The sequence below is a fragment of the Podarcis filfolensis genome (assembly GCF_964270895.1).
Source record: "Podarcis filfolensis genome assembly, chromosome: 4".
Classification (NCBI taxonomy): Eukaryota; Metazoa; Chordata; class Lepidosauria; order Squamata; family Lacertidae; genus Podarcis; species Podarcis filfolensis.
In genome coordinates this window covers 11,456,137-11,483,886 of record NC_139607.1, presented here as the reverse complement: position 1 = coordinate 11,483,886, position 27,750 = coordinate 11,456,137, and the positions used below count along the sequence as shown (strand labels likewise).

At 41.8% G+C, this 27,750-nt stretch overlaps 1 protein-coding gene across 1 annotated transcript in view; it reads right to left on the bottom strand.

Annotated features, from left to right (window-relative positions):
* Positions 1-4,428: 4,428 nt before the first annotated feature.
* Positions 4,429-27,750, bottom strand: part of ABCC4 (ATP binding cassette subfamily C member 4 (PEL blood group)) — a 153,194-nt gene continuing 129,872 nt past the window's right edge. Inside the window, exons 30-31 of the mRNA XM_083610412.1 lie at positions 11,390-11,524; positions 4,429-6,967 (exon numbers count right to left, since the gene is read on the bottom strand). Coding sequence (XP_083466538.1) covers positions 6,860-6,967; positions 11,390-11,524 — 243 coding nt within the window. The 3' untranslated portion in view covers positions 4,429-6,859. The remainder of the gene's footprint in view (positions 6,968-11,389; positions 11,525-27,750) is intronic.

The window sequence follows — 27,750 nt, the reverse complement described above, 5'->3', positions numbered from 1 at the left end:
ATTGATGACTAACCGAGAAGAATCCTTGACGTGCTTCACAACAGTTGTCAGCAATTTAGTTGTCAGCAGGTATGAGAGTGATGACTTTCTCCAATTCTGAGATCACCATTAATTTCTATCAGTGATAGAAAGTAAAGGCACTACAGGTCATGTCTAAATATGGGAGTTGTATGTGTCCAGAGCAGCTGTCTACCAGCTCCATCTGGTCTACAGGCTGAGACCCATCTGCCCACAGACTGTCTCGCCAGAGCGGTGCCTGCTCTGATTATCTCCCGCTTGGACTACTGCAATGCGCTCTACATGGGGCTACCTTTGAAGGTGACCCGGAAACTACAACTAATTCAGAATGCGGCAGCAAGACTGGTGACTGGGAATTTGTTGAGACCATATAACACCAGTCCTGAAAGACCTACTTTGGCTCCCAGTACGTTTCCAAGCACAAGTCAAAGTTTTGGTGCTGACCTTTAAAGCCCAAAATGGCCTAGGCCCAGTATACCTGAAAGAGTGTCTCCACCCCCATCGTTCTGCCCGGACACTGAGGTCCAGCTCCGAGGGCCTTCTGGTAGTTCCCTCACTGCGAGAAGTGAGGTTACAGGGAAGCAGGCAGAGGGCCTTCTCAGCAGTGGCGCCTGCCCTGTGGAACGCCCTCCCACCAGATGTCAAGGAAATAAACAACTACTTGACTTTTAGAAGATATCTGAAGGCAGCCCTGTTTTGGGAAGTTTTTAATGTTTGCTGTTTTATCATGTTTTTTAATATTTTGTTGGGTACCGCCCAGAGTGGCTAGGGAAACCCAGCCGGATGGGTGGGGTATAATAATAATAATAATAATAATAATAATAATAATAATAATAATTTTGAGTGAGGTTTTGTGCAACACAATCATGCCCATATATATATATATATATATATATATATATATATATATATATGGTGATGAACCTTCATTTTCAACGTTAGCATGAAGTTCAAAGGTCAAAGCTGAGCCTTGAGGGGCAAATCACTACAGTTACATTTTGATAATGTAATCCACTGTGGACTCTGGGTAATTTCTACATTGCATCAGTCTCAATCTAACTTAGATTTTTGTTTTACAATGATACATTTCTTGTGATTTAATTTAACATCAGATGTATAGCTGTTTTTACAAATATGTCATTTGCATATTTTAATGCAAAAATGCATCTACTAATAAATAATAATGAACAATCTTTAGACTGGCCCAAAATATTCTTCAGTACTAAGAAGATTTGCATGCATTGGTTCAACAGCGTTAAATATGAAATCATTTCATCATAAATTGATTCCAAGGTGATGTGGCTACTCATGAGAGCAGAAAGCAAGAGACATTTCAGACTTCTTCCTGGAAGGAAAACTCAGACACATCTTGCTATATCAGGTCATAAAAACAACATATTTTGCTTACCTGAATCAATTTGATATTGTAGCTTTCAGAATGCTAACAAAAATGTTAGGTATCTGTGAGGCTGCTGAATGTGCTGTTTTAACGTGTTTTGACAGGATAATCCTGGCTTTATGCAACTGATGTCAGTGTAATAGATACCGAAATGAAAAACCCTGAGAATTGAATGGAGAGTACCAAGAAATGATGTATGTGTTGGGAACATTTCTCAGTGCCGTTAGATGTTAGGTTTCTGTTGCTTAATATTAGCTCCCCCTGCCTCTTCTAAGGAATGGGAAAGCTATGGCCTGGATCCAAACTCATACTTGAGAATTTGGGCCAGTCAGCAGCGTCTGTCTTCATACCACATTTACCCTGGAGGGTCCTCTAGAACTTTTGAGAGTAGGGCATGAGGTTGCTGCAGCAGGAAGATGACTGGAGATCCAAGGCACAAATGGATGTTTATCCAAGCCAAGAAGTTTAATACAATTTCTGTGCTTCCAAAACATTGACAATTGCAATTGTTGCTTAAGTGATAACTGCTAAAAAATTAACCGCTTAAAAAAAAAATCCAAATCATTGAAAAATAGTAGCAGTAGTAATTAAATTTGGCACAATTTACAAGGATGCTACAGACCATCTGGCAGCTGATACAGACATCACTTTTGAATATTAGAAAACATGGTCAGGAGCAAGTTACGGGTTTTCGTAAAAAGTTACTTCCATTGATGAAGGAGGGAAAATACAAGGTCAGTTATTACCAGTCAATGAAAGAATCCCTCAGCTTTAATTCTGAGACTGATATACTGTGAAACCATCAAGGAGAGGGAAAAGAGTAATTCAGCCCGACAGAAACATTCTTCAACATATTATTATCATTATCATACATACATACATACAGTGGTACTTCGGGGTACAGACGCTTCAGGTTACAGACTCTGCTAACCCAGAAATAGTACCTCGGGTTAAGAACTTTGCTTCAGGGTGAGAACAGAAATCGCATGGTGGCAGCATGAGGCCCCATTAGCTAAAGTGGTACCTCAGGTTAAGAACAGTTTCAGATTAAGAACGGACTTCTAGAATGAATTAAGTTCTTAACCCGAGGTACCACTGTACATACATACCCTGCCCACCTGGCTGGGTTTCCCCAGTCACTCTGGACCATCCAGGGGTCCTATACCTTTACCTTTTATAGGTGGAAGCATTTTAAAGAAAATAGTTTTGTTTCGTTATACCAGAGTCCAGAAAGCACTGTGTAAGCAAAATGTGCAAGAGAATGCACCGTTATTATACTCAATTACTTAAAGGCGTAATTTTCTTACACCAGTGTGACCACGTTCTGTATTCCTAACCCAGTCAAATTTGGCTTTCTGGCTCTCATTATTACAAGATGTGACTAGGCAAAAAACCACCCCAGCTGTGCTCTACACATCAAACAAAAATCCAGGTACCAGGACTATCAAAACTGGTATCAACAGCTTGCAGCCCAAGGTCTTGTATTCTGCAGTGCCATGGCAGCATTTTAGAGGAATGCCTGGTCTTGCGTTGTGCTGCAGTGCCACCACTGCAGATGGTCCAAGGGTGGTACTGCAGACCTTGAGTTGAGCAGGGAGCAAGTGGCACAAGGGCCCAATGAGGTTCCACCAGGTTGTCCAAAGCTCCTGCCTCTGGATATGCAACAGGTTCTTCAGGCAAACTGAGGTGCTCCTGGATTGCTCAATCCCTGCTTGCCTTCCAACCACCAGCAACGGACACATTAAATTAAAGTTTATTGGTTTCGTCTCATGATCTGGGAGCCTTGAGTAGCCCTGAATTTCAAACATTTTGGTGATTATTACGGTCTTCCGTTACCTTTACTTACATTCAGAAACATGTCTTTTTTAACAAGGAAAAGATTTTAGCCCTTTGAAAACCTTTACAATGAGTAATTCAAAGTACATTGGTCCTTTACGAAATCTAAGGTATTGATCCCAGGGATGGTAGAATCTGTATTTTTTCTTTTTTTGCACTTGCTCATTTTTCCAATCCACATTTCCACATCAGTTTGCTAACTTTTTTGAAAGAAAGGAAAAGGTCCTCATGAAAATTCATCATTTCAGTGTGAATTTTTCCTAATATATATACACATTTTTGACCAGCAATTTTCACTCACAATGATTTTTTAATGCACTAAACATTTTTGCACACATCACTTAGCTGATGAACTGCATTGCGAAATTCAGATAAATGCAATTTTCAAAGGATGGCCGTGTTGCAATTTGCATATATTTCAGATAGTGGAAATTAGGTAGGTTCGCCTTTAAATTAAAACTGAATCTAATTTCTCTCCTAGTTGATCCTCAAAGGGCTCGTCAGGGACAGATATAACAAAAATGGAAAAATGTTAATGCTCTGAAGTACTTGCAAGCACGTTAGATTTCAACAGGATGTCCATGACCCTTTAAGTGCTATAATAGTGTTGAGGTGCATAGTATGGATAATTCTGGGGGTTCCAGATCAAAACTTGCCTCCTTCACTGTTCCACAGGATGTCAACCCAGAGGAAAGAGCTTAAATGAGTAGCAATCAAACCAAAAGGCGAAGGAATGGCCAACACTCCTATTTAAGGAGGGTCTTCTACCTATGATAAATGCCTCTCCCAGTACACCTAATCCCTGAAGATATTTCTCGCTGGCTCAAAGAAGAGGAAGTTGGGAAAGTTTCTGTGCCAGGTACAATTTATAAAAACACCCTTCGTTTTCACACTTAGGTGTGTGTCCATGTGTTTATGATGGCAAAAGTCTTAAGAGAAAATGGGGCATATCTTACCACTTCATGATACAGGTAGGGGATGCTTCATCATAAAAAATAGCTCCACATAAAATATCAGGTATCTGTTTCTAGCCTAGCCAATCTCCTTGATATGAACAAATTTTCTATGTTCAGTCCCCGCCCCCCCCCAATATGGAAGAACAGTGGTACAGTGGAGACACAGATAACAATTGCAATTAAGTGTAAAAGACCTTTAAGAGAAACAAGAACACAATATGGATTTAAAATGATTGTATTTTCAAATAAGTTTGGCTTGAAATCCAGTAAGGCACAATAAATGCAAACAATGCATTGATAACTTGACCAGAGAGAATTTTCTATGTATCAACGTTGGCAAAACATTGCGATTAAATGCTTACTAAAGAGGAAAGGGAAGTTATTTTAACACGTGTGCGCTGACAGCCACACAAAATATTACAACATTCTTTTGTATAGACTTCCATCATTCAACAGATGCTTGAATAGCATCGCCATGGTTGTTATTCTGTACACAAAACTTGAGCTAGGAATGTTTGGCCAATAACTGTATTTCCCATGATGTGTGGCTGGTGACAAATATTTGCAAAACCCCCACACATCAAGACCCACTGCCAATTAGCACAAATATCACAACCCCAGCAGTACTTAGCCTTACCTAGGGATTGTGCCTTCAGTCGGTGGTTGAATACAGCACCAGAAAAGTGTACATGTAACTGCTTTGTAAGACAGCAGCCTGTAACCCACTGTCAACTGGTAAGAATTCAATGTCCCTGGTGCTTCCCTATATTTCTAATTAGGTGCTAGCAGATGTGTGGTGCAAACCATCCCTACTAGTTGACAGGCTATTACAGTGGCTGAATCCCCACTACTCTTGTCTTGGCATGGGATATTCTTTCCTGTGTCTTTCCCCCGTGCCAACCTACGAATGTAGCCACAACACAGCCACATAGGTGCAGAGCCACCCTGATAATTAGACAGGGTAATGCCACTACTTTGGTGTCAGAAGCCCCCCAGGAAGCACGCCACAGCTGCACGGATTTTGGGCAAGACTGTGTCCATTTGGGGTGAGATTTCACCCCCAAATCAGCACGATCTTGCCCCAAATTGGCACTGATGGCAGCGCTACTTCTGCATCAGCAGTGGAGGCCGCAGGGCAGGTGGCGGCAGGAGTGGCAAAGCAGAACTTTCCATTTCTCCTCATGAGGTGAAACAGGACACACCACCCCTCTAATAGGCAGGATTCTTGCAGAAGGACCATACTAACATAACAACCACCATTTCAGCCCAGACTCCAACTCTTGGATGGTTCTTCCCACAATATTCCTCCATTCCAAGGATAGTTTGGGAGGAAGGTACAGAAAGCCCACTCCTGGCCAGTAACTGTGAACTGGTCAGGACAACGACATGTGGTCAGGAAGCCACATGAAAAGCACTGTAAGGTTTGTTAAGCAGCCGTTTTCCTTAACCCAGCCTTAGTGATATGTCTCATCATCTCCTGATATATTGCTCTGAAAGTGTCTATTGTAGGCATATAAAGGCAAACTAGGTACAGGGGGAGTTTCTTGTATGCCTAAGCTTCTTGAAAATGAAAACTGCCAACTGTTTGTGTTGCATTTCTGTTTGGGATATCATTGCCCACTTAAAACAAGTTTAAAAGACAAGGAAGCGGAGAACTCCCCTCCAGAGAAATAACTTTGGTCTGGTATAAAATGGATGCAGCTAAGGATTTGCAAATCTGCATTTGTTAGGCCAAGTAGAACGTCTTCATTTGCCTTCCTTCGATATGCAAAGCTAAAAAAAATACATTCTTTATTTCCAACCTGAGAAATTTCAAAGCGGGAGGTGTCCTGCACCGGTGGTTCAAAGGTATCTACAGTAGTAAACAAGCAAACAGTGTATGTATTTGTGTGCTTCATTTCTGTACAGAAGGCCTGTATGATTTGTGACCCATCGAGCCAACTGCAGCCCACCAGATTCTTAGGAGGGCCTGTCAGGGCATGAACAGCTGGCCCACTGCGTTCTGTTTCAATGTGCTACAAATGGCGCAAGACCTTCTTTGCAGCATTCAACTACACTCTGAAACAACAGGTTCACGTTTAAAGGGACTTCTGCCAGTGCAGTGATGCCACAGGCGGCCTTTGGTCAGAGCTCTAACCCTGACTGAAAGTAATGCTCATGCAGGAGAAAACTTAAGCATTGCCACAACAGCGCCATTCTTTCCAGCACAGCACCACTGTATCAAGAGCATCTTTATGTAGCAACCTACGAATCCAGGAGATACGATCAGGAGTGAAATCTTCCTGTGCAGAACTCCTGGCGTCAAGGCACTTTGATGGGAGTTGAGTACAATCAGGATTTCCCGGGCCTCGGTTGCCCAGCATAGAATATGGCTATACATATTCTGGGGCAATCTTCTGCTGCTAATTCCACAGGATCAAGCAGTTACAAAGAGAGATTCAAAATGTACTGTCTTTTTTAAAAATATTGAAGTGCATTACATTCAAATGCAAGGAACAGGAGTAATGCAAAACTCCCCCTCCCCCAAAATATAACAAGTAGCTATTCAGTGCAAAAACAGTCTTTTCAATTAAGAGCAATATTTGGTTTACATCGTATTAGCATTACATTCTGCTAAAAAACAAAATCCAGCACCCATAATTGCTTGGGATCATAGTGCAGTCTCAAAAATAATTAATCCTTGTGAATCATCGGCTGATGAGTTGGTGGCTGCTTGGCCGTTTGGAATAACTTCAGGGTAATTCTTCTTAAAATAAACCTAGGGAGGAGGGGAAAGTTCTATGTTAGTTTCATAAAGCAGTTTGTTCTAAACACTGCAATGAAAGGATGCATATCAATGGGAGAAGGACACAGCTGTAATACATATATTTTCCTTTAAAATTAGCAAAACTGTCTTCTGCTCTTCCATCAACTTGCAGCCAAGCTGCGGTGCATCAACATACATGCCTGCTATTCCCACTCAAAGTGCTAATAATTCAGATCAACTGATAACTTTATCATTTGACATTAAACAGATAAATAAAATCCTTTTACCGGCTCAGAAATGGAGATAAATTAAAAACAGGGTGACAAAGCAGCTTCAAAATCTAGTGTCTGCACAAGGGCTTTTCATTTTCACACATAAAAATAAGCACAATGGATTTGGATGTTAATATCAAGGTTGTAATCCCTGCATTTTACAAACTATGATTGACAACCATTGAAACTTCGGGATGTACGTATGAAAGATCCCAGCGTTTAATTTGCGCCGTGGAGGAGTCATAGAGCCTTATAGAAATGTGATCTGGGGATAGGGTGCCACAATAATGAAAGGGAAAGGGAGAGCCGTAACAAAGGCTCCACCAAGCAACTTCTCTAAAATGTAAGATGATACCAAATAATAGGACAGTTCTTTGCCGAGCCTTTGAGTTCTTGAATTCTACCAATTTCTAGCTGAACTGCCAGAGATACAGGTTTCCTGATAAATGTATAATCAGAACATAAAGGAAATGAAATGCTGTCAAGTTTCACTGTTCCACAACCATCAGTTTTTAGTAGCTGTATCATATCTCTGCTCCCTGACAGATGCGTGTAACAAAATGAAATAATGTCAAGACTTGTGTGCTCTTATCGGAAAATGTGTTTGGGTGAAAAAGGACTTCAAAATGTATTTTCCTCCCAAAGAAGAATGTGAAAAGTTTTGTTTGAGCCTTTAAAACACACACAAAATATACTATCTTCCCCGCGGCTGACATGTGTCATGAGTTAGGCCTAATATTCATGCTGCCATGAAATGAGAGCATGAAACCTTAATCTTTAGTAATTTGAGTTGTTTGGGTATGTTCCAGTAAAGCTGTTAATAAATCGTTCTTTTAATTTACATAGAAAGGCCACCATCCAGTGAACGCTCTTACATGTAAGCCAATCTTTGCCAACCTGGACCCTCCAAAGTAGAGCTGGCGAGAGTTATAGCCCAAAAAACAACAACATGTTGGTGAAGGATGATATATGTATATATATATATATGTAATGAACTCCTCCTGCATGCTATGGGAATTTCATCTTCTAAGATGCAACACATCTACAACGGAAACGGCTTTTGAACATGCCTGGTTGCCAACATATTATCAGACAGGGCTCCTGTTCTTAAGAACCGTGCAGAAATTCAATGAAAGACACTTTTCTTATCACAGCTTCCCCCAATGTGATGGTGTTTCCCGCTGAATTATTGCATACCATACGCCTCTTTTAGGCAGAGACACCATTCCACAAAAAGAGTTGGCAATTCCAGTTTTTTTTAAAAAACACCTCTTGGGGTTCTGTGGGATGAAATCCAGTGCCTACTACGGAGCTTTTATAATTTCAGGCTCAAATGATACAAGTTGTAGCCAGGGTCTACCAAGAGTACTGGACCACAAAGAGTACTGTTGTATGGGTTGCCAGGCCCAGAGCCCAGACTCTGAGCTTTCATTTCATTTCATTTCGTTTTAAAGCAAGTCACTCGCCCTCAAAGAAAGAATATTCCAAGGTGAAATCTACAGGTAACCTAAGTGATTTCTGCGAGATAAGCGTTCATAGCTGCTCCTACCGTTTTAGGCATGTGACGTCAGAGCTGTTACTACTGCAACACTTTTTTGTGCACCAGGCTACAGGAATCTGTAGCATCTAAAAGGGCTGCTATTTCCCCCTACCCTTTAGTGCACTTTTCCTACTTCAGTCTCATATTCTAGTCTCCTGGGAATTTCTGTCCTTTGCCCTTCCTTTTATCTTAGCAATCAGGATGCCTCTTTCCTGTAGTGGAAAGATCCACCACGAGATCAGATGCTTCCTAGAAGTTGTTTTTTAGGGGAAGGAAACAACTAACTTGTTACCCATCCACACCTTTTGCTGAGTAAGTTCTGAAGACCTGGGACCGAACAAGAAACGTGGTGCTCCCACCACTCCTTGACTCTTTGCCCCCTCCCCACTTTGTAACCACACTGTACATAACTCCTCCCCCTCTTGCATCATTGGCTGCTGGCTGCAATGGCGTGGCAACAGCAGAAGATGCATTTTAAGATAGTATTTTAACCCAAGGTGAAAAAGTGAGCTTCCTTTAAGAATGTTAATAGTGAGACTCTGCCACATTACCCTAGGACAGAATGAAAGTAGCAGCGGCCTTTCAGCCCTCGCTGAAAGCATCTCAGGGTGGAAAGGAGAAGAAAAAGCATTTAGTTGAGTTAGAGTCTTAATACTGCAAGATATATGAGCGAGAGATCCCTGGCACTTCAAAGAAACGAGGATACTATGAAATAAAGATCACAATGACTACATTAAAAACACTTTTAAAAGGTGTTACTTGCAATAGCTGAAATTTTAATCTTTGCTCAACATACCTACACAGAATCAAAGCTTTGGGAGGAACCACAGGGCTTGCCTGGTTCAGCTTTCCAAGCACTGAACCAAAAATTCAACCCAGATCCCTTTCTATACCTTTTCAATAAACCTCTGGTTGCAGCAATTTCAGAGCTTCTCCAGAAGAGCTGTTTGTTTGCTTAATGACACTATCTACTCTCCGTTCATCAAAGCCTCCTTCTTCTTCCCTCTTATTTAAAAGAGGGCCATAGTTAAAGAACGGGGATCAAGGATGACCAGTTGAAACCAAGAGTTTGAAACCATTTTAAAATGGCTCATCGTAAACCCTGGTTAGGATTAACTGCACAGACCAATTGATGTGTGTGTGTTTGTGGAGAACACAATCTTGAGGCCTGCTTGCGGCTAAGGGCTTAGGCCCTTAAAATGTCAGTAAGTTGACATATTAAATTCTTTCGCTGCCTAAGAATTCAGGATCAGGGATCAGTGCAAGGGTGAGGGCTGTCAAACGCGGGGCTCCTTATCTTCTTCCTGCCACTGCTACCTTACTTCTCTTCTTTGCGGCATCAGTAGCAGTGCCTGATGCTTTGCTGCTGTTGCCCCGTTCCACCTCAGGCCTTGTTGTTTGAGTGATAGCAGGACAGACAGCTTCTCTGCCACCACCCCTTCCTCCTCCCAGTCTGAGCCTTGCTCTGAAAAAGACCCATGGAGGTCCTTTTTCATAATGAAGCATTATTGGTGAGATGGCCTGGTCGGTGTCTGTGCCACTAAGGTAGCTTGCAGCGGCAGCTGAAAGAAGCTTAGGCCTGCTTAGATAAACCTAGGCTTCCTCCTCTATATTTAAACAGCCTTTCTCAGCTTAAATGACAAACACAGAAGCGGCACAGCCCCTCTCCAACCAGCCTCACTCTGAGAAAGGACTCCCTTGAGAAAGGACTCCTCGTCATGCAGGACGAGGAGGTGGGTGGGCGGGCAGCTGCAAACCCATCCAGTACACCCAATAATGTGACAAATGGAGAGTTGGGGTAGGGCACCAATTTGCTTCTCTCCTGCTCCTGCTGCATGAAAACAATTGCCTCATTCCCTCTCGCCGTGGGGTCAGCCCTGACTACTGTAAATAGCCATTTACCTGGTTATCTGTGGTGAATAAAAGTGATTTACTGTTACCAAGGTTGGGAAACATTTGTCATATTTGGAAGAGTTTATTAGCTCCCCTCCCCCACCCGCTGCCTTTCCCAGGTCAAATATTTTATATGAATGAGTACACAAGCAGGCCAGGAAGGATTTTATTGGGCTTATGTGCAAGGCAGCAAGAACAAAATATCATTAGAGATTGGAAAATGGATTCAGAGGAAAAACTACTGCTTTAAAGAATACTATATATTCACATTGGATATGGAGTTTTCTTGTAGCTTGCATAGCACATGCATAAACTGCAGATTTGCTGGACAAAAAAAAAAAAAGCATGGGCTCTAGGAGCACAGCGAATCTTCATTGCAACCCCGGCTTCAATTTGCAACACGGTGGTCAGGGAAAAGCACAGTGTGTCTAGGACTAGAGTATGTATTATCTTCCCCGCAGATATAAAAACAAACAATCCCAAGCATAGTTGTTGTCTGCAATGGCAGCATGTCATTTTCAGCTCTGGGTATATATTATTCTAAATCCCAGTAATAAAGCGCTGAAAAACAAGAGTTTATAACTGAAAAGCTACGAGACCTTTAACTATAGTGGAGAGGATGGGGTTTTCTGAAATACTGAATGTGCTAACTTGTGAAAAGTAAATTGTTGAGACAAACTTAATTACAACATTTTAGCAGGGGTAGGGAGAGGCGGAGAACAGCCTTACCTGTTTTGCTGTTTCCATTATGGATGCCGCTTCGGCCTTGCCCACTTGTTGAACCATCTTGTAAAACAGGCTCTCCTTTTCTTGGAGCAAAATGTACGGCTCATCATATTCTTTCAGACGTCCTGAATCCAAAACCTGATGAGTCAGCGGAAAGCAAGCCAGTTAACAACAGGTGAAGTTTGGCAACAACAAAAACACATACTATGATTTCACATGCACATGAATTTTATGGCCCGAGAGCTGAATGCTCCAGATTCACTTTCAACAGGAAAAGTGAATTAGTGCTGTAAACTACTGTTTCGCAACATACCGTAACTTACCATTATTTAGCTGTTATATGTGAAGATTCTACAGTGGGGGGCTTTGAGGAAGGACTATTCTAGCCCAGAATCCTGCTCTCACAATAGCCAGAGGTGGGAAATTGGGGCTACAAGCAGGATGCAATTGCAATGGCCTGCTACTGCTCATTTTCCCCCCATTTCGGCCCTGATTTTCAGGGCCATACATGTAAAATTATTTTTTTTAAAAATAGAGTATATACTGCAAGAGCCAAACTACTAGAAATATGTCATTAAGGCACTCATGTAGTGAAAAAAAGAGTAAAGGGTAAAGGATCCCTGGACAGTCAAAGGCGACTATAGGGTTGCGGCGCTCATCTTGCTTTCAGGGCAAAGGAGCTGGTGTTTGTCCACAAACAGCTTTTCGGGTCATGTGGCCAGCATGACTAAACTGCTTCTGGCGCAATGGGACACTGTGACAGAAGCCAGAGTGCACGGAAACGTCGTTTACCTTCCCACCACAGCGGTAACTATTAATCTACTTGCACTGGTGTGCTTTCAAACTGCTAGGTTGGCAGGAGCTGGGACAGAGCAATGGGAGCTCACTCCGTCACGTTGATTCGAACCGCTGACCTTCTGACTGGCAAGCCCAAGAGGCTCAGTGGTTTAGACCACAGAGCCAACCGATGGCTGACACAACAGAAATGCCAGCATCTGAAATCTTTTGACTTCCTCAATCCATTGTAGTAGACATTGGCCTACTCCTAAGTGGGTTTGGGGAGCAATCCTATACACAAGAAGCTGGCATAAAGCACCCCGGCAGTAAGTTAAGCCAGTATAAAGTTTCGCTAGTTCCAAAGTCCATTTAGGAGCAGGCCTAACCTTGGCAAAGGAAAAGTAAGCCTGTAAAACAGCGTTTGAGTTATACCACACTTCTTGCCAGCTTAGCTTATGCAGGTTTGCCAGGTCATATGTCTGAGCTGAATGTGTTTAGGAGCCAGTCTAACTCCGCTTTTCTCTTCACCGCAGGGTTTATGACAGCTTAAAATCCACCAGACTTGGCTCAGTGGTGCAAACACACCAGCATAGCCAAACTGATGTTCCTGTTGGTTGGTTTGCACTGCGCTGAACTCCCTTGTCAGTTCTTCCTCCTGGTATGCAGTGACTCAGCTGCCAGGAGGTCAGGTGAATGCCACTTCAAATCTCTGTCCTGCTACTGGTGGGTTTTACTCCACTAAATATGCTTTGGTCTGTAGCCTGTATCTGTGTCACTTAGCTCAATAAATATCATACAACACTGCAAATATTCTCAACCTGTATTTTAACTTCTCACCACTGTTATCTCCTGTTTAACATATACAATGATACATTATCAATGTTACATATTCATTGCAATCTTTTATTTACTACAGTTAATCATAATTAAGAGAATCTTTCTTCAGAGTTTAAGGATAATTGAATCTTTCATGTACACACAGTATTGGCACAGCAATTAAGATGTCCTATAATTCGGCATTTCAATGTGTAATTTTAAAGAAGGATAGCTCTTTATTGTGTAACCACTCCCTTTGAAATGAAAGAGGGGAAAATCTAGTCTATAAATATAGGCTTCACTCTTTTCTGTGAAGAGTTATATTTGCTTGGCCCCAAATAGAGCATTAAAAGTCTCACCCCCCAGTCCATATATTTGCTTCTTTAAAAACACGGTATGAAAAAAGATTTTAGGTGGCTGTATCAGCTGTCAAGTTTCTGATCTTGCCCCTTCTAAGCTGTGCTTCAAGAACAGAACACCGTCCCAGACAAAAACAACTTCTAACCATCTTTTTTGTCTCATGCTAACTACATGGTCATGCAGTGCTACCTCTGACCCCCACAAAAAAGAATTTGAGATGCTACAGGTCTTATCTACCTAGAACATGACACAGGAAAATGGCTGTAGGTTGCTTTTGATACTGACAACTGCTGCTGATCTGGGGAGACTCTTCTCGCTAACCTCACTTTGTTGCCTTCTTAAAATGAACACATATGAACCAGAGCATAATAAGAACAGATTGTGCTAAAAAGTGAATATCCCCACTTGTTTTCAGACATTTTGGAAAAGGAAAAGGAAAAATGAATCTGTTGTCAAGTAGAGATGGGAGACTGGTGTTCACGAGTGAAGTGACACACATTTTTCACTTTGAAATATGTAACATTCCTCAATCAAATATCAGATTAGAATATTTAAATGGCATGAGGCACAACCAGAAGCCATGACAAAATGGGTCGTTTGTTTGAAATGGACATAAAACAAATGCAGTTTCTTATTTGTCTCCATTTTTATTACCGCTCTATTATAACACCTTAGTTAGGTAAAGGTAAAGGGACCCCTGACCATTAGGTCCAGTCGTGGCCGACTCTGGGGTTGCGGAGCTCATCTTGCTTTATTGGCCAAGGGAGCCGGCGTACAGCTTCCAGGTCATGTGGCCAGCATGACTAAGCCGCTTCTGGCGAACCAGAGCAGTGCACAGAAACGCCGTTTACCTTCCCGCTGGAGCGGTACCTATTTATCTACTTGCACTTTTGATGTGCTTTCGAACTGCTAGGTTGGCAGGAGCAGGGACTGAGCAACGGGAGCTCACCCCGTCGCAGGGATTCGAACCGCGACCTTCTGATCGGCAAGTCCTAGGCTCTGTGGTTTAACCCACAGTGCCACCTGTGTCCCTAACACCTTAGTTACAAGGATGTTAAAGTAAATAGCCAACAGTGTGCTACAAACGTCCGCATTGAGAATTATGAATATTAAGAACGTTTTCTGATATCGCTTCATTAGTTTTGCCTTCCAAATCTGAGATTCAAAAGTATCATGTTGGGGTTGGCAAAGACTAGGAGAATAGGAGAAGGGCTTAGGATTGAAACCTGTTGAAGCAGAACCCAGGGAAGAGAACAGGTTTGCATAACACGTAATCCACCCAGTCAAATGCAGCCCAGCAGCCATATCTTGCGTGTAAATATATACTGAATATTTTAAGAATTTCTATATAAAGACATCAAGTGGCTTCTAAGATTTGTTTCACACATGCCTCACTATCGTCATTACACCAGAAGTACAGTGCCACCATGTCACCAAAACAAATGACTACAATCATTGCTACGCCTAACTCCAAAACAAAGCCTGGAGGACTGGTGGCTGAAATATGGATACCATGATTCCACAAGTCGAACTGCTCTGAGACCCCCGGGTATAGGGCGGTATATAAATTCAATAAATAAAAAATAATCCAAGGTAGCTGGTGTTCTGACTCGCCTACTCTAAGTTTTTCAGAAAATGTGATCTGCCAGTTTCTCATTCTCCACTCCAAATGTTTGGCAACCCCCTACCTCAATTTCACAGACCCACTCAAGTGGGCTTGTTCCCTGGTGGGCTTGATTTGGCTTGACAGATCACAAGTTATGCAGGTTCAGAATGAGCAGCACTGGAGGGCTGGGATGGAGCTGCAAAGATAAATAATCCTGCTCAGCCCCCTCTTGAATTTCCCATGGCACCACCAATACGTCCTTCGGCTTTCTCCCTGGCTACTTGGGTTAGAAATTTGCTTTCAAATATAAGCAAAAGATCAGACACATAAGGTGCTTAATCCTGCGGCAGCTCCCGTGTTTATGCAGGCACCCCACAGAAAACGCAGGACACAAAATCTGGCAAGAGGCGTGCGCACAGATGCACCGAAACGAGACAAGGGACCAGGCAGCTGCCAGGGTTGTTGTTTTATCTAAGGGGTCTGCGACCTGCTTGATCCCCACCCCGTTTCAGAGTCCCCAGCTACTTGGAATTTAATTAATTTCCCAACCATATTTCAATTGATCGTCTGCAGCAGCAGGGAAAAGCAGTGGTGAAAAGATCAGGTGTGATTTCACGAAGACTGCAAATGTTCCAGCCGCTGGGCTGCCACAGTTTTGTGGAATGAAATGGTTAAAGGGAAGGGGGTGTGGGGAAGCCAAAAAGAGCAGCCTCTTGTGCGATTATGTTATATTTCAGAATAGCACCTGATGTCAAGTCGCAGATGTCAAAGTAGGGCCTAGGGCAAGGGATAGGCGCTTCTATTCCAACGAACGCATATATAAATTATAATCAAAACCTAATACTTTGGCCAAGTTTCTGACATTCCTGCTCAGGCTGAGAACTCTAGGAGATGAACCCAGAGGAACAAAGGTGCGGGGGGGGGGGGAGTGAAAAGAGTGGCAGAATCCAACCCTGAACTATGTGTACTTTAGTGTTGTCATCAAAATTACAGCCAGATTGAGGAGAGAGCTCTTCCTACGGAACATGACAACTTAATTTTTTACTCCAGACAGTGCGACAGAATGCAACTGCTACATTCGTCTTCATAACCCAGACAGACTCAGAGTCACTGCAAGACAAGACAGGAATAACCCAAAAGGAGAGGGAGGCAGTAATATTCCAGCATAGAACCTGAGCTCAGGAGAACATGATTTGAGTACCAGATTTCATATAAATTAATTGGTGTGACCTTTTCTTCGCTCCCACTATTCCTACAGAGGTATCGATTGTGCTGTTCACATGGCTTCAGGTATGCTCCAAACCTGAACAGATGAGTTCTGAATGTTTAACCAGCTCTCAGGATGCTGTCCTAGCCTCCTGCTACTGCCCCCTTTTATATTTTCCTGGTTGCACGATTCCTCCTAGCCATTTAAAAATCCAAAGAATTCCAGAATGTAACCATTTCTTTAATTAAGCAGAAACCAAAAACAAACAACCACACACAAAAATCAAAAATCAAATTCTCCAATAATGTTTTATTAACATTGGTGATATCGTAGAATTGTAGAGTTGGAAGGGACCCTAACAATCATCCAGTCCGGGGTAGTCATTCTTTTTATACCTACCGCCCACTAATGCATCTTTCTTGATGGTAAAATTTCCTTACCGTCCACCAGTGCTCGATGGAAGGAAGATTCAGCTTGTGCCGTAGAACCCCCTACCACCCACCTAGAATCCTGAAACGCCCACTGGTGGGCAGAAGGGCCAGGTTGACAATCCCTGATCTGGTCCAACACCCTGCAATGCAAAAATATACAGCTGTCCCATATGGGGATTGAACCTGCAACCTTGGCATTTCAGCACCACGCTCTAACCAACTGAGCTATCTCAATTGGGTTTTCTTCATTTTGAAAGTCATGATATTGGGTTTTACTCAGAGCTTGTTGTTGGCATCTGTCCGTCTCAAGAGACAATGGAGTGCACCTCAGGGGATGAAACCAAACCTCTAGAGCAGCGGTTCTCAACCTGTGGGTCCCCAGATGTTCTTGGACTACAACTCCCATCATCCCTAAGCTCTGGCCTTGCTAGCTAGGGGTGGTGGGAGTTGTAGTTCAACAACATCTGGGGACCCAAGGTTGAGAAAGGCTGCGCTAGAGAATCACAGCGCCTGCTATGGCTGCAGAGATCATTAACTCATATGTAACTGCTCTCTCCTGTGTTGTTTTTGCTGCATTAGCAGTACCAAAGTGACCTCTCCGAGGGGTGCATGGGGTGTTGGGAAGGGTAGTACCTCTGGTGGAGAGCATGTTGTGTTCCTTCTGGGGTAGTCTGTCCACCTTTGTTTCTATGAGCTCTCACCTGTGGCTCCTAGAAGCTGTCAGCATGTGACAGTTGCCACGCCCTGGGAAATAGCTTTGACTGGCTGGCTAAACCAGGTGAGGGTAGCTGATGGGTCTCAAACGCTCAATGAGTTAGGGACTTCGCCTGCATGCAAAGACAGACTCTGGCGGATTGAGCAGACGAGACCAATGTTGGGTCAAATGGTCGAGATGGTGGTTACTGCAAGTGTTGTAGAGGGAAATGGGAGGCAGATGGGACTCATCTAGGAGAAGGAAAACTCTGGTCCTAAACCTCCAGTGCCTTGTACCTATATTCATCTGTCGGGAAAGTTTTCACGAGTAAACTCTTAGGGAAAATCCGTACCTGCTACCTAGCAGGACATCTCTGAGAGAAGTGAAAGCTAAGGAGGAAACCCCATGCAAATCTGGAATAGAGTCCTTAAAATGGTTGGATGGATGGCTTTGATGGATATAATAATGGAATATTGAATGGTTTAGTTTATGTAAAATATGCAGGGATTTATGGTATGCAAAACGAACCATGGAAAGAGAAGAAGGGAAGTCATTGATATTTTAAGGAAGTTTAAATGAGTATTCAAAATTGTAAAACAGAAAATTAAATAAAAATTACACACACACACACACACACACACACACACACAGGAGCTGCTCAGAGTTGTAACCCAAATCATGTGCAGGACACAAGCCTGATCTAATGCTAACACTCTTACTAAAGTACATACTAACCCTACTTTTTTTTACAATGCTCAATAGGAACGTCGGTATGCAAAGGGTTCCCTGAAGGTAGAACGTTTAAAAACTACTGCCTTGAAGAATAACTCTATGCTATTCCAAAATTCCACCGCTCAACTAAATTTGCATAACTAAACTCCCCACATGCTGTTTAGCAGTAAGAATTGCCAAGGAGAACACAAATCATAATAAGCCACAATCATGCCTAAAGCTGTTACACACCTGGATATTTTGTTTACCTGGTAAAGTGTTGGGGAAAGATTAATGTAGTTTGAACAGGGAAAAGGAGCTTGCAAGATGACCTACAAAGCCAAACATAGATTCACCGCACACATTATTTCCTTCTAGCCACTAGATGGTATCAGAGCAAATATCCCTTGAGCTGAAAATTCAGAAGTTAACAGTATTTAAGGAATGTAAAGCACATCTAAGGCGTGTATCTCACACTGCCTATTAATGAATCATGTATACAGGACTTAACAATGTAGTGAAACTCCAAAGTCCACAATAAAATCACAATAAAAGGAGAACTTTTTATTTCAGCAGCAACGGGACTGCACCTATTGATTAATAGGGTTACAAAACTAAGACATACAGCAGGGGTCAATTTATTCCACTAGTGTATTCCAAAAGCCTGGTAGAAAAGATAGGGTTTTACTTGGCTTCTAAAACTGGAAAGAAATGCTACCTAGTGGGTGTCTTTGGGAAATGTAATCCCAAATTGTGGCACTTCCACAAAGACACCTTTGATTGAATCAGAGGCTTACTTGGGCATAGACTCCGAGTGGCACCTAATGGAATAGATGGATGATCAGAAAAGCCATTGCCCAGGCTGTTTTATCACTTTATAGAGTGACTAATCTAGCACCTAAAACAGAGTCTGGAAATCAGACACATGGCCAATGCAACTGGTCCAAAATCAAAGTAAAACCAGCCCTCCAGTCTTCTCTCAGTAGTAATTCAACTGCGGTATCTGTAGCTTCCAAACTGTTTATTCCACGGGAATCCCTGCCTCGAATGCAATAATGTCATCATTCTGCAATGAGGTCTGTGGTCTCCAGGAAGATGTGCAGGTGGAATATTAGAACAATACGTATACGTATCCACTCCTGATCATATACACTTAAGATAGTGTGACAGTGCCCAGGTCAGTGCCCAAGTAATCCTGCCTTCCCCAAATTAAAATGAACCAAGCAGCCAACTTATCAGCAACAGTCGAATGTTTAAAATAACCTTTGTAAAAAAAACCAAAATCCATAAGCTTTTCTTTTGGGAATTATAGGGACAGAACTACCTAAACTGTATAGAAATTTATTCATATATGCGACTACAGCAGCAAGAATGTTACTTGCCCCAAATTGGAAAGAAGCAGAAGTCCCAGCAAAAGAAGAATGGATACGAAAATTTACGGATTATGCAGAAATGGCGAAACTTACCAGAAGAATAAGGAATCAAGATAACAAATCTTTTATAAAAGGATGGAAATGGTTTATTAAATATTTACAGATAAATTATAAACGGATAAAAACATTGGCAGGATTATTGTAACAACCTGCAGTTTTATAAGAGTATATTTTTAAGGTGATGAAAAAATTGTTAATTTGGATATGCAAGAAGATATTAGAAAGAAATTTAAGGAACTGCAGAAAGAGGTGGAAGGAAGTCAAGTTTTGAAATGTCAAAATGATTGTAAAATTAGTGAAATGTATAAAATTAGTGAAATGGATAAAGTGGAAAAGTATAAATAAGTAAAAAAGTGGTAGCAGAAAAAGAACAATAAGTATCCACTCCTGATCATATACACTTAGAGGGATAGTGGAATAGTGGGACAAGCAATCCTGCAGTGGAATGTAGGAACCTGCCATGACCACTGGTCCATCAAGATCATAACTGTCAGCACTGACTGGCAGAAAGAAGTTCTCCAGGGTTTCTGGCAGGGGAACCTCCCGGCCCTATCTGAAGACATCATGGATTGAACGAGGGACCTTCTGCATGCAAATGAGATGCTCCATGACTGAGCTATGGCCGTTCCCCAGTGGGCAAAGTCTGACCATCCCAGTTTACCAGGTGACTTCCTCCCACTCCCCATCTCCTGGAAAGGAGTTGTGTGTTCCCGGCACAATTACAGGTTTTAAGAACCATCAGAAAGGACAGTAGGCCTACTGTTCATCAATCAGTGGAGCGGCGATAAGACTGGGAAAACCTGGACCTGTAAAAAGGTAAAGGAGTATTCATAATGAACTGAAGAAAATGTTTGAAAGTACTTTAACAAAACAACAACAACAGAGTCCTTTTTGTTGGGGACAATTCAGAAAGAAATTCCCAGGTGTCAAAAAGGGTTATTTATGTATGCCACTACTGTGTCCTGTGTTTCATTAGCCGAAAAATGGAAAATGACCGAGGTCTCAACTAAAGAAGAATGGCAGCTTAAACTGATAAGAACATGCGTAGCTTGTGGACCTAACATATAGAAAAGGAGAACAAAAAGAACATATGTTTAGAGAAGACTGGAAAATGTTTATTGAATATATGGGGGGAAATTGTGTACACTTGAAAATGTTGGCAGCATTGAGATAAATTCAACAGTATAAATAGGTTTTGATGGATGTAATAATGGAATCCTGAATGGCTTAGTTTATGTAAAATATGGAGGGATTTATGATATGCAAAATGAACCATGGAAAGCGAAGAAGGGAAGTCAATGATATTTTAAGGATGCTTAAATGAGTATTCTAAATTGTAAAACAGAAAATTTAATAAAAATTATATTATTAAAAAAAGACTGGGAAAACTTGAGTGGATGACTCCAGCAGTGATATTTGATATAGATTTCCCTTTTTGCAGATAACGGATACTTGAATCTCTGGATTGCAGATGGTGCAACTGTAAAATCGAATTTTCAAAACTCTTATTTTTTAGAGCAAACGGGGGGCAGGACAGGGGAAACATGAGGGTCAAGGGAGAGACCATGGCTTAGTGGTGGCCAACGTGCTTTGCAGTCAGAAGGTTCCATGTTCAATTCCTCTATATAAGAAAGACTCCTGTCTTAAACTCTGGAAAGTCGCTGTTGAAAATACCAAGCCAGGTGGATCACTGGTTTGACCGCAAATAAGGCAGCTGTTTATGTTTCTCAAAGACAGTATTGGCCTCAACAAATGAATAATACTGCGGCTTTTTTCACATGCTTCTGCACAAACAATGTGGAATGTTAACATTCTAATCTGAAAACTTGCCTACTCTACTGGTTTTGTAAACTAGTTTCAGAAGTGAACAACGCATTGTCTTGATGAGGTGAGACAGAATATCAGATCATCTATGTAAATAGTTCCAGGAACTCTTCTTAGAAGATGGTGATTATCTAAACCCACGCCAGTTAGGACTCGGGTGACATTTTGGCAGAGACCGTTTTAGCAGCCCTGGAAAAACATATATGATGTGCACCTACATTCCAGTGTTTTATTTTTGGGTGGAAATATTTCTGTTTTGTAAGTAAGCACATTGGTAACAATGAATGAATGTTGACCACAACTTAAATATTAAGCGAGCCTGGCAGTTTCTAAGGGTTGTTTTGTTTTTGTTTTCTTTACTAAATACAAGCAAAATAAACATCAGAAAGTCTCCTAATGTCAACTGAAAGTTTTCCAAAGCAAATTGTCTTATGCAAACTACCCAGTTCAAAATTTTCTAGAAAACCCACATCACCGGACCACAGTTAGACAAGGGGAATATGAGCTCACTTTTACTTCTAGACATTTTAACGGTTAGGGAAGAAAATTGACTATCAAGTTTTTCCAGATCGTAAGATAAAGTTGAGGCTGGGAGTAGTTCCATAGCAGTTCCACTCCTGTCTACATCTAAGCTGATTTGGCCACGATAAGGAAATTTTGTCCATGATTATTTTCCACCTAGTCATTTCAATACGTTGCAAAATTTAATAATTCCAAAATACAGAAGCGCTTTCACTTACGTAAGATTAAATATACTGCCTTCAGCTGTACTTGAGGGTCAATTTCAAAACATCCCGCTGGAAAAACGGTTACGTCCATGTGGAGATGGCAGTATTGAATCAGTAGCTCATGTGCTTCTAGCTTGCACTCTTTATAAAGATTTGAGGAGTGAGGTCCTCTACTACTATCAATATCAGGTCGATCAACCATTGCTACTGTGTCCTTCCTTCTAGCAGATCAAGATGATCAGGTGACAGGAAAAACTGCATACTGTAGTTAAGTTTTTACCTCTATCTTCAGTACATTTTATTTTATTCCTATGGCTAGTGGCTGATGCAAATAAAGATTCTTCTGATTCCTGCCTACATCAGTGCCAGACAGTGAGTTCTATCTGATAGGCTTTGAACTTTGAGATACTGCATGATTCGATGTTGTGTCCATTTGATGGCAAGGGAGAGGGACGGTGTAAAATTCTGGAGTGTGGTGTCATGACAATATTTAGCACTATTTTTAAAATGTTTTCATTAAACTCCCGAGTAGAGGCAAAAATCTTGAGCGAATGAGAAAACACAGAAACTGAAGCTCAACCCAGGCCAGACAGAGATGTTGCAAATGGCTCAAATTGCAGTCTACTCAGTATGAAATCAATATAACAGAAGATTTAGTGAGACACGTGTAATATTTTGTAGGATGTTTTTAACTGAAAGGAGAGATAAGTTGTTCCCCATGTTGCAGAGGCTCGACTGGCAATGTGAAATACATAAGTAACTGTGATGTGAAATGACAGAATGGCAATACATCAAGTGGGTCAAATGCTAAGCACTTCTAGACTTAACCGTGACAGGATTTCTATCACGTTACGTGTGTTAATTGACTTACCAATCCCACAATGTCTGTGCTGCCTACAACTGTTCTTGTGAATTACCTCTATTACATACATAGTTATGCCTGGCTTTACTTTTCTACATTTTGTTTAGCTCTGCACCTGACTTACAATCACCAGCACCCCACCAAAAAAAACATCCAACCAACCACGCAAATATACTTGACAACTTAGGCTCCCTGATGAAGTGGACTATAGTCCCCAAAACTCATAATAAATCTAGCCTTTAAGATGCTGCAACACTGTTTGTTGTTTTTTCAGCAAGAGACTTCAAGAGTTTTTGCTATGGTAATAAAGAATAAGATTTATAGGACATTGGCTCAATCAAGCTAATATTTTCCCATTTAACTTTTATCAGATTAACTTTTATCAGATAACTTATATTGCTATCTGTCATTTACTGGGTTGCCTTTAATAAAAGTACCAAGCCTTCTCCATTACACAACAATTTGTTTTCACAGGTTTCTATGTGCAGGCTATCCCTCCTTTTGCTTTTTCTCTATTTTTCCTCTTTTTTTTTAATGTCACATACCACAAATGTCTCCACAAAAACTGGTCTACAGCTATTGTGGCTCCAGCTGGGGGAGCAATGACCCATCTGAGGTATTGTCATGGACTGGTTGGATGCAGAAGACTGGTGGAAAGGCACCAGCTTCTTCCCAAGGGAAGAAGGCTCAGAGCCCAGGGGTTGGTGGTGGGACAATGATGGGGAGAAGAGGGTGGAGACTGGGAGGAAGAGGTGTCAGAAGCATAAGAGGTAACAGAGCTTAGTGAGTGGGGGAAGTCCGTGGCAGAGAGAAGCCCAGACTCAGTGGCAGAAGCTGAAGCAGGAGAGGAGAGAAGCCAAGAGGCAGAAATGAATCTGGCTGTTGAAGAGGCATGGGTGTCTCCCCATCCTGCTGCTACAAGCTCCCCTCCTCACTGGTCTCCCAGAAACAGAAGCGGCATGAAGAGAGCAGAGGATAAGTGAGCTTCACGCAGGTGCAGTCTCAGATTGCTTGGGGAAACCTTGGAGAGGAGGAGACTTAGGCAACTGTGGAGAGACGGGGACCTTCAGTCTCTGCAACTGCTTCATGGGGGCAAGACCTGACGGAGATGGTTTGCTGTGCTTGTTTGGCCTGACACTCTGTGCAGATCCTGGATTTGCCAATAAAGCTCAGTGTGGTCTCTTGATGGCTCACTCCTGTCAGGTGTACACATGCACTTTAAAGCACATTTGAAACACATTGTTCTCTCAAAGAATTCTGGGTACTGTAGTTTACCCCTCACAGAGTTATGATTCCCTGCAACCCAGTGGGGTATTCATCATCATCATCAACAACAACAACAACAAACAAACAAACTACAGTGCCCAGAATTATTTGAAGGGAGGGGAAATGTGTTTCAAATGTGCTTTAAAAGTACTGGGGGCATGCACAGGTGCAGATCAGTGGTCCTCCTTTGCGTCTATTGACTAAATCAATTAAAAACTTGGCTGGCAATCTCACACATTAAATTTCCAACAACGAGGAGAAGGCGTGAGCATTACCAATTAGGTGCCTTGTTCTGGTGAAGACAGACTCATTCCGGGCGTCCCACTGAAACTCTGAGCCTGACTCTTTCGGGAGTTCTTTTAGTGGTGCCAATTTGTCTGTGAGGTGTGGCTTTGACTTGGCAAGGCAAATGATCAATCCTAATACATTTCCCAGCTCAGCTGAAATCTTGACAGTGCCTCCTTCGGAAATTGCCACTGCATTTCTAGGTCAAGCTCAAAGCCTACAGAGGCTGTTTAATGTTTTCCCATAACTAGTAATCTCACACATTGTGCGTGTATATATATATATATATGCCATATATACATCTAATTATCTTTAACTTTTGTTACCAGGTAATCTAAACTATGGCATTAAACTAGCATATTAGAGAATATTAGAACAATTTTCATTGTTACAGTGGGATACCTTGACGGTCAGACCTACCAGGTCTCTTCTAACTGTGGATTTGCTAGGTCATGGGTAGGCAAACTAAGACCTGGATTTGGCCCAATCATCTTCTAAATCCAGCCCGCAGATGGTTCGGGAATCAGTGTGTTTTTACATGAGTAGAATTTGTCCTTTTATTTAAAATGCATCTCTGGGTTATTTACGGGGCCGACCTGCCTGGTATTTTTACATGAGTAGAATGTGTGCTTTTATTTAAAATGCATCTCTGGGTTATTTGTGGGGCATAGGAATTCGTTCATATATATTTTTCAAAATATAGCCCGGCCCCCCACAAGGTCTAAGGGACAGTGGACCGGCCCCCTGCTGAAAATGTTTGCTGACCCCTGTGCTATGTCTACAATTATTTCTCTACCTGACAGGGGTGTCGTGCAGCTTAATTACTTAAGATTTACAACAAGATGTAAGATTCCCAGATGAAAGGTACTGTATAAGAGCAAAAAAAAAAAAAAAAGCTATTACTCATTGGTGTGATCGTCTTAGGACAGTATCACCTTACACAATAGAGATTCTCTCAATGATTCTGAGCTGTTTGAAGTTTGATAAGCATATTTATAATTAAAAGAAAGATATTGTGGAGATACTCTCCTCAGGGCGTCGCTGGGATTGCGAAACCAGAAGTATGGCTTTGGAGAAGAGAATAAGCTAGAATTAAACAGCTCCTAAGGCCAATTCTGTCTGCAGTTGTGTAAAGCACATTCTTTTCTTCCTTTTGTTCTCTGAGGAGGCTCCTCTCATTAGGTAAAATAAAACCTGATGAAAAATGAAGGTGAGTTGTCACCCTGATTCAAGCTTTAATCACCACACTAACATACTATAATCAACTTTATGCCATTTGCTGATGGCCTTTTCAAAGGGTTTCTCTTTCGCCCCTCTCAGACTAAGGGGGAAAATTTTAACAACTGCACCTATTTAACTAAAAGGTGCATGTAAAGGACTTCTGTTTCTTCTCGTCAATTTAATGCGACCCTGCTTTTCTTGAAGAACACTTTATTATATCTGTAGTCTTCCCAGGCTTTATTTTCTCACGTTCGTTTGGGGTTTTTTTAATGTAGAAGATCATATACAATTTCTTTCCTTTTAAAAACAAGACTTTACATAGGGAACTTTTAATATTATAATATTGACTGTGTCCGTACATTTGTGTATAAAATGAATTATAATGACAGTGGAATGTTGCTAGGTGTGAAACCATAGTTCTGTCTGCTAGAAAAAGGTATGTTTGGCAAGAGATGGCCCCCCTGCCTGATGTGCTTGCCAAACCCAACCCCTTTGCCAACCCCCTTGTCCCACACCTGACAGCCATAGATGTCATAGTGTGGATGGACGATGTGACAGCATAAAGCATTAATCACACACACACACACACACATACACACCACAAAAGGTATAAGCCCTTCAGAGGGCTGCGTGTGTATATATATGCATGCACACAGCCCTCAGAAGCAAAGAGCTATGTTAACAGGTCGTCACAGATGTTATTTGTATCACGCAAGATTAGATTACACTAACATTTAGAGTAAAAGGAAAAATTGTTTTACAGAGAGCTTTGTGTGAATGTACCTTTCAAATTCACATGCAACGATATCCTGAGGAGTCATGAAATGCTAACATTGTATCCCCATTTATAGCATAATTTAACGGGAGTGCATTTACATGAAAGCTTCACCTTTCATACGACAGTCAATGTGCAGTGACTGATTTTTGCCTATTGCAAATCGTTTTGTGAACTTTTGTCTAATGTACAATGGTACCTCGGGTTACATACGCTTCAGGTTACAGACTCCGCTAACCCAGAAATAGTGCTTCAGGTTAAGAACTTTGCTTCAGGATGAGAACAGAAATCGTGCTCTGGCGGCATGGCGGCAGCAGGAGGCCCCATTAGCTAAAGTGGTGCTTCAGATTAAGAACAGTTTCAAGTTAAGAACGGACCTCTGGAATGAATTAAGTACTTAACCCGAGGTACCACTGTATTCTGGCTCTTCTCCTCTGCCACTCAAATCTACAGTAAGAACTTCCAAGCAACGTAAAGAAATAAGGATCTTGTGATTAACAACAACCATAGTATAATAAAAAATTCCTAATAGGGGCTGGGGAACACAATACAAGGTTGATGGGATAACAAGGGCATAATGACTTTGTACAGAAACTAGGCTACGATCCTCAAAATGTTCTTCCACCAGCACAGGCACCATCTAAATAACAGGGTTGATGGTGGAGCACTGCTTTTAAGCTTTGGGCTGTAAACCATGGTTGAAGAGTCAGAAACGGCAAGCTAATTCCTCAAGCACAAAGGGAAACTGTCTTTAGTAATCAGAGAACAAACAGCTGGAGAAGAAAGGAGATGCCTAATTTGTCTTCCTTTTTATTTTGCAGCAACTGAGTCAATCAAAAACCAACAATTAGCTGTTATTAAGACTATGCCATATTTAATGAAACAGAGGGGGGGGGGACACCATTACTCAAACAGCAATCTCAACCTTACTGGTTAATAGCACTTTATGAGCCCAAACCTGGACACTTATTTATTTTTAAAATTAAATTAGGTCACTGCCATTTCCTAACCAGTCTCTTCAAGCCTTTTTGAGGAAAACAAAACGTTACTGCAGTTGGGAAAAGCTTTTTTAAAGTAGTATACAATATTCAACAGAGACCTCGCATTTGCTGGCACACCCACCTCAAAAGCTACTCATGCAGCGAAGGGAACGGATCACTCTGCAAAGGACATCCTCAATGTCCTGCTACCTGAGGTAGTGGGGATTTCAGAGCAGCTGAAAGAACCCCAAAATTAGGAGCTACTACAGTGGTACCTCGGGATGCGAACGGGATCCGTTCCGGAGCCCCGTTCGCACCCTGAAGCGAACGCAACCCGCGTCCGTGTGTCTGCGTTTTGCCACTTCCGCGCATGCATGTGACGTCATTT